The sequence below is a fragment of the Marmota monax genome, unplaced genomic scaffold (assembly GCF_021218885.2).
Source record: "Marmota monax isolate L192 unplaced genomic scaffold, Marmota_monax_Labrador192_F-V1.1 WCK01_AAM20220418_F8-fsc00006, whole genome shotgun sequence".
Classification (NCBI taxonomy): Eukaryota; Metazoa; Chordata; class Mammalia; order Rodentia; family Sciuridae; genus Marmota; species Marmota monax.
This window is the reverse complement of record NW_026693712.1, coordinates 134,869-140,868: the sequence shown is the minus strand read 5'-3', so window position 1 is coordinate 140,868 and position 6,000 is coordinate 134,869. Positions and strand designations below refer to the sequence as shown.

The 6,000-nt window shown below is 33.6% G+C and overlaps 1 protein-coding gene across 1 annotated transcript in view; it reads right to left on the bottom strand.

The window, feature by feature from the left end:
• Positions 1-4,450: 4,450 nt before the first annotated feature.
• Srfbp1 (serum response factor binding protein 1) overlaps positions 4,451-6,000 on the bottom strand; it is a 65,271-nt gene continuing 63,721 nt past the window's right edge. The window contains exons 7-8 of the mRNA XM_046460464.2: positions 5,638-5,678; positions 4,451-5,164 (exon numbers count right to left, since the gene is read on the bottom strand). Of these exons, the coding sequence (XP_046316420.1) occupies positions 4,980-5,164; positions 5,638-5,678 (226 nt within the window). The 3' untranslated portion in view covers positions 4,451-4,979. The remainder of the gene's footprint in view (positions 5,165-5,637; positions 5,679-6,000) is intronic.

Here is a 6,000-nt window from a genome sequence, read left to right as displayed (position 1 = left end):
AAAAGACTCTTAGCTGCCACAAAGAAAAGGGGCAGAATTGGTGAGAAGCTATGATCCTAAGATCCAGCCACAATTCTATATGTTTCAAAACTACAGATAATGTTTTAAGCACCAAGAGCTCAAAAAATTCTTTTTTTTTTTTTTAAAACAAATTATTTCATTCTTTTTTTTTTAACTTTTTTTTTTTAAGAGAGAGAGAGAATTTTAATATTTATTTTTTAGTTTTCGGCGGACACAACATCTTTGTTTGTATGTGGTGCTGAGGATCGAACCCAAGCCGCACGCATGCCAGGTGAGCGCGCTACCGCTTGAGCCACCTCCCCTCAAAAAATTCTTAACATGAGTTCTTTTCTGAGAAATCTGTTAGAAAACTAACTTCATCAAAACAAGACCAGGGATACTTTTCAGAAATTTAGAATTCAACACTCTCAATCACAAATCTAATATTAAAACCAAGGTGGTGACAGGGTAGATAATATGTGATAATGTTCTGTCATGTTAAATTATTATGATGAAGTAAAAATAATGCAACTAAAAATTGGAAAATGGAGGTGTTAAAAGGAAAGCTGAGAAAATACATTAACTAATATTTAGGTGACTAATAAAAAATGGCATTAAAAGTAGATAATTCAGATGCCAAATTTTGAAAAGAGGGGACTAAGGGCATTAAAAAAGGTACAAGCACTAAAACAACCATGAGAACAGAAATAGAAATCTTCCTAAATACCAAATTAAAGATAAAATTTCAAAAAGGAAGCCCAACAAACACTTAGCCAGGAAGATGACAACTTCCCCTTAGCCTTCACATGTTGCTTGTGAAGCACCTTAAAGTCAGACAGCATCTGCTGAGCTCTTTCATGAGTTCAGCATCTTCTCAGCTCTTTCCTGAGTCTGTGCACAGTTCTATGAATCTGCAGTCATCTCTCTGATTCCAAGGACTATGTCTGAATTGTCAAAGTACCAATAGATACTAAATTAATTTCCCCAGATTTTTATACACATATAAATATATATTTATATATATATGTGTATATATTTAGTTGATGATAGACCTCTATTTTTTATTTATTTATATGCAGTGCTGAGAATCAAACCCTGTGCCTCACACATGCCAGGCAAATGCACCACCGCCAAGCCCCAGCCTCAGCACCCCCAGATTTCCTTTTAAGCTTTTTGGTTAACTTAGGTTTTACCTCAATTATTATCCACTGAGACGAAGTTGATGTTGCACAATTGCCTCTAATTGTTTCTGAAAAGCTGTCTTAAGGAAAAGGGTTATCAATCTGAGCAAGCTTTGACTACTTCAAATAAGACAGCCTTGCAAGTGGTAGTCTTCCAGGACAAGCAGGTCAAAATAATGATAATTCTTAAGGAATGTGTCTTTGGAGAAATTCCAACTGTTTCTTCCCCTCTGGTATCTGCCTTTTTTAAAAAAAAAAAAAAAAAACTGATTCTGGGCTTTTAGTTTTCAAGGCCATAATGGAAGAAAGTAGGAAATAGAAATGTGACAAGGTAAGATATGGTTACAATCATTGTTTTTATAGAGAGATTCAGTCATTTTCCTGAATAAATACTCCTTGAATTGATGCAAGCCTTGGATTAATTTCTGAGTTCTGATCTAATAGTTTGGACAGTTTTCTTATTGCTTTTAAAGAGAGAAGAATTTTTGGATGTTCTTATTCTGCTATTCTGGCTGTTAATATTCCAGGTAACTGTCAAAGAGTTTTAAGATCAAGCTAGATGTGGCAGTACATGCCTGTAATCCCAGCTACTGGGGAGGTTAAGGAGGACAGATTGAAAATTTGAAGTAAGTCTGGGTAATTTAGTAAGATTTTGTCTCAAAAATAAATAAAACTGGCTGGGGGATGTAGCTAGTAGTATTATAATGACTGCCTAGCATGTACGAGGCCCTGGGTTCAATTTCTCAGGACCAAAAACCAAAACAAAACAAAACACCAATATGTCTTCAGGTTAAAGGAAAAACTCTAAACAAATACTGAACTTTGGCTAGTTGATTTCTCTTTTATAGAGGAGTCTGCTAGCAAGCAACTCTGAGATAAACTACAGTGTATTTTAGGGTTGAGTAAACATGTAAATATATTGCAGAAAATGAGAACTGGCTTTCTCCCTGTTAGAGAAAGGACTTATATGTCAAAAGGACAGAGGTATTAGTTGACAAAACTCCCGTTAGCCAAATTAAGTACAATATGAGTATCAAAATAAATAATGAAGGACTTCTATTTCTTATTAACTATGGAATAACACCAAATTAAAGATAAAATTTCAAAAAGGAAGCCCAACACACACTTAGCCAGGAAGGTGACAACTTCCCCTTAGCCTTTCTATATTAAACTAGAAAACTATAAAATATATGAAATAATGTGTTTTAGACAATGGACAATAGGCAGCATAAGACAGCAGTTCTGAGAGAAGGAAAACAAATGAATCCAGTGCCACAAGTATATCAGCTCACTGTTTCAAGAGTTTCCAAACTACAGAGAAAAAAGAAAGAAACCCCAAAGAACTTGATGGCTTCACAGAATTGAAAAGAGTTCAGGGTTCAGGTAGAACAATGTAATTGAAATTTATGAAGGCAAAGTATATTGTAGAGGAAGAAGATGCAAAGAAAGAGAGGATGTGCTCCTGATATCTCTAGAAGGGTCCCCTCAAGTAAGTGGTAGAAAACTGATTTGTGCAATGAATGTGAAGAATCCACCAAAGTCAGAGGAAAACAAACAAATAAACAAAGACATTAGAAGGAAGTGAGAACAATCCCAGAAGCTTATAAAAAGCTAGGAATAGTTTTCTGTGTACTTATTAAGCACAACAGAAAGATTTCTTAATATACAAACTACCAGGGTAGAATTATTGAAAGGTAATGTCCCAAAATAAGTGGGGTCAAATGTGCCCCAGATTAGGGCTTCTCAACCTCAGCACTGCTAAAATTTTGAGCTGGAAAGTTCTACCTTTTATGTACTGTAGAAAGTTTAGCAGCACACCTGGCCTGTATCTATTAGATGCAGTACCTTCTCTTGCATCCCTACCCTCTGGTGATAACACAAACTATTTTCAGATGCTGCCAGATGTTCCCTAATGTCTGTTCCAGGCCTACTCAAAAAGGACAAATGTGATTTTAAGTAACTTCACCACATTCCAGAAGAAAGATCCACAGTATTTTCCATGTAACAAAATCTAGCAGCCAACAAATGGAAAACTCTTCCCTCCAACTTTTCAGTTGGACCCTAATTCTTAGCTCCTTCCAATGGGGGTAAGAAGTTTTGGGCAGACTTGGCAGTCTGGAAGATAGTGCTCTCAACCTCACAGTTTATAAAAACTATAGTAGGCAGGCACAAAGACATTTTTCTTTTACTTATTTTTTTGTCATTCTAAAATTAAAATAAAAATTTAAAAGAAGTGAAATAATTTTTGCACTCAATAAAGTAAAAAAAAAAAAGAATTCTTACATGATGTCTTAAATTCCATTGTTCTAGTTACCTAAATTCTTAAGCTTTTAAAATTGGAAGACATTACTCTTGAGGCAAATAATTCAGGCTAACCAGATGATCTTCCCTGTCATTAACAGCATTAACATGCAGGAAACACGGAATTTAGGCTTCAAGAAAATCTACCAAGCCAGGTGAGGTGGCACATGCCTATAATCCCAGTGACTTGGGAGGCTGAAACAAGAGGATTATAAGTTTGAGCACAACCTCAGCAACTTGGCAAGACCCTTAGCAATTTAACTTAGTGAGACCCTGCCTCTAAATAAAAAATAAAAAGGGCTAAGGATGTGGCTCAGTGGTAAAGTGCCCTTGGATTATATCCCCAGTACCAAAAAAACAAACCAAAACATTGAAGCATTGTTTAGTTAAATAATAACCTTTCATTTCTTCCAGAGTAGCAAAAAGTGAAACATTTGAAGGAATATTTTAAACTATTTTCTTTTAAAATAACAGTACGGCAATGTACAAATTAGCCACTCTTAACTCTGCTCAGCCAGAAGAAGAAATGCTCTTCCTTCTAGAATTTATTCTTATAAATTATAATCTACACCAGGTGGACGGAGCATGCTTATAATTCCAGAGGCTCGGGAGGCTGAGACAGGAGGACTGAGTTCAAAGCCAGCCTCAGCAATGATGAGGCACTAAGCAACCCTGTGAGACGCTGTCTCTAAATAAAATACAAAATAGGACTGGGGATGTGGCTCAGTGGTTGAGTGCCCCTGACTTCAATCTCTGGTACCAAAAAAGAAGAAAAAAGGCTTTTATAAGAGTAAATAAGTAAATAGTATACATTCTTGATTTAATAGAAATATTTATATGAATATAAAAATGACCTTTGGTTTTGTTGCTACATTTAAACAATTTGCCTTAGTAACTAAAATATAACTTAAAAACCCCAAATTAATTCTGAAAAACTATTTTATAACAGTAAAGTACATGACAAGTCATTAGTAATAAATATAATAAAAAATTAATGTTTATTTATATAATTTATTTTTTGTACATCCATAATAAAGTAACTACTTTTGTTTTGCTCAAAAGAATAACTTCTAACAAAGGTAATCTACTTTAAATAACTAAGAGGTTCTCAAATTTTTTCATTACTATTTTAAATATACCTTGACATTTATTTTCATGACAAAAAAACAAACAAAAAAAAGCTGAACCAGGGAAACATACTTCATGATATGAACAAATGAGAAATCCTAACATTACTATAATTCCCAAATTCTTTTACAGAAGAAATAATCCAAGGAGTATTATTAAAAATTAATTTAAGTGTGTACTTGATTTCTGAAAGATATATGTAAACATAACTTGAACTCTCACTTAGCATTCTATGACCCCTTCAATAAGACTTACTCAGATATAATGTAAAATAAGTTACATTATTAAATTAAAAAAAATTCCGCCCCCCAGGGGGTGGGAAAGACAGGAAAATAACTTTTAGATGGAAAGTCCAAAAAGAAGTACCGATCAATCATCAAATGTAATTTTTTTCCCCTGAAACACAGCAATTTTAGACTGTTGTTCTTTACGCCTCCTGCTTGCTTCCCAAGAAGGATGAAGAGGCAGGTGTAACTGCTGCTTTGTATTTGTAGGTCCTTTTGGTACATTCTTTTTAAATAGATTCTCAGTCTGAGGTTTGTTTTCCAGAAAATCTTGGAAAAGAAAGCAAAAATAATTTAAAAAATTATTTTTAAATAGCATACAGAAGAAACAGATTTTTTCCTTTATCAAACCAATTTTTAAAGGATAAATTTTGCTTTATTTAAAGACAATATTTCAAAATTAACTGAAGTCCAATTTGAAGTTAAAAATTTTCATATGAACAATTAATTCTGGAACATGGTTTTTAATCTTTGTAGATAGCTGTTTATTGAGTGTCTCCCAATATATGCTGTACTGTCTTATTTAAATAGAAACACAGTCTTGCTAACATGGAAGGCTAAAACATAACAACAACAAAAAACCAATAAAATTAAAAATTATATAATTATAAGATGTTCAGTTTCCATTTATGTGGGTGCATAAATTCATTGAGGCCAGTAAGCAATTATAATTTTTCATTCTTCAACTTTGGTAAAGCACTGCTCATTTGCATTTTGGAAGTCAAGTAGACATTGATACATACCTGGGGTGGTTTTGCTCTTTGGAGCTTGTTCTCTATAATCCCTAAAAAAGAAACACATCATTATGATTTATAAAGATTTATTTAAATCCTCATGAAGACAACATAATAAAATGGATGATAAAACTTATGCATGGGACTATCATACTCAATCATCCCACAACAATCAATAAAAGAACCCAGGTTTTAGGTACATCAAAGGTTTGCAAGATTCTAACATAAATACACATAAGGGATTTTTATGCTCTCTATCCTTATAGGCCCTTCAGTTCATAACTGAAAAATATTCTAGTCTGGTTATCTTGCCTCTACTCTTGGGGCTATTTAAAGAATCCCAAGTCTTATTACAGGGAGAAATAAAACAAA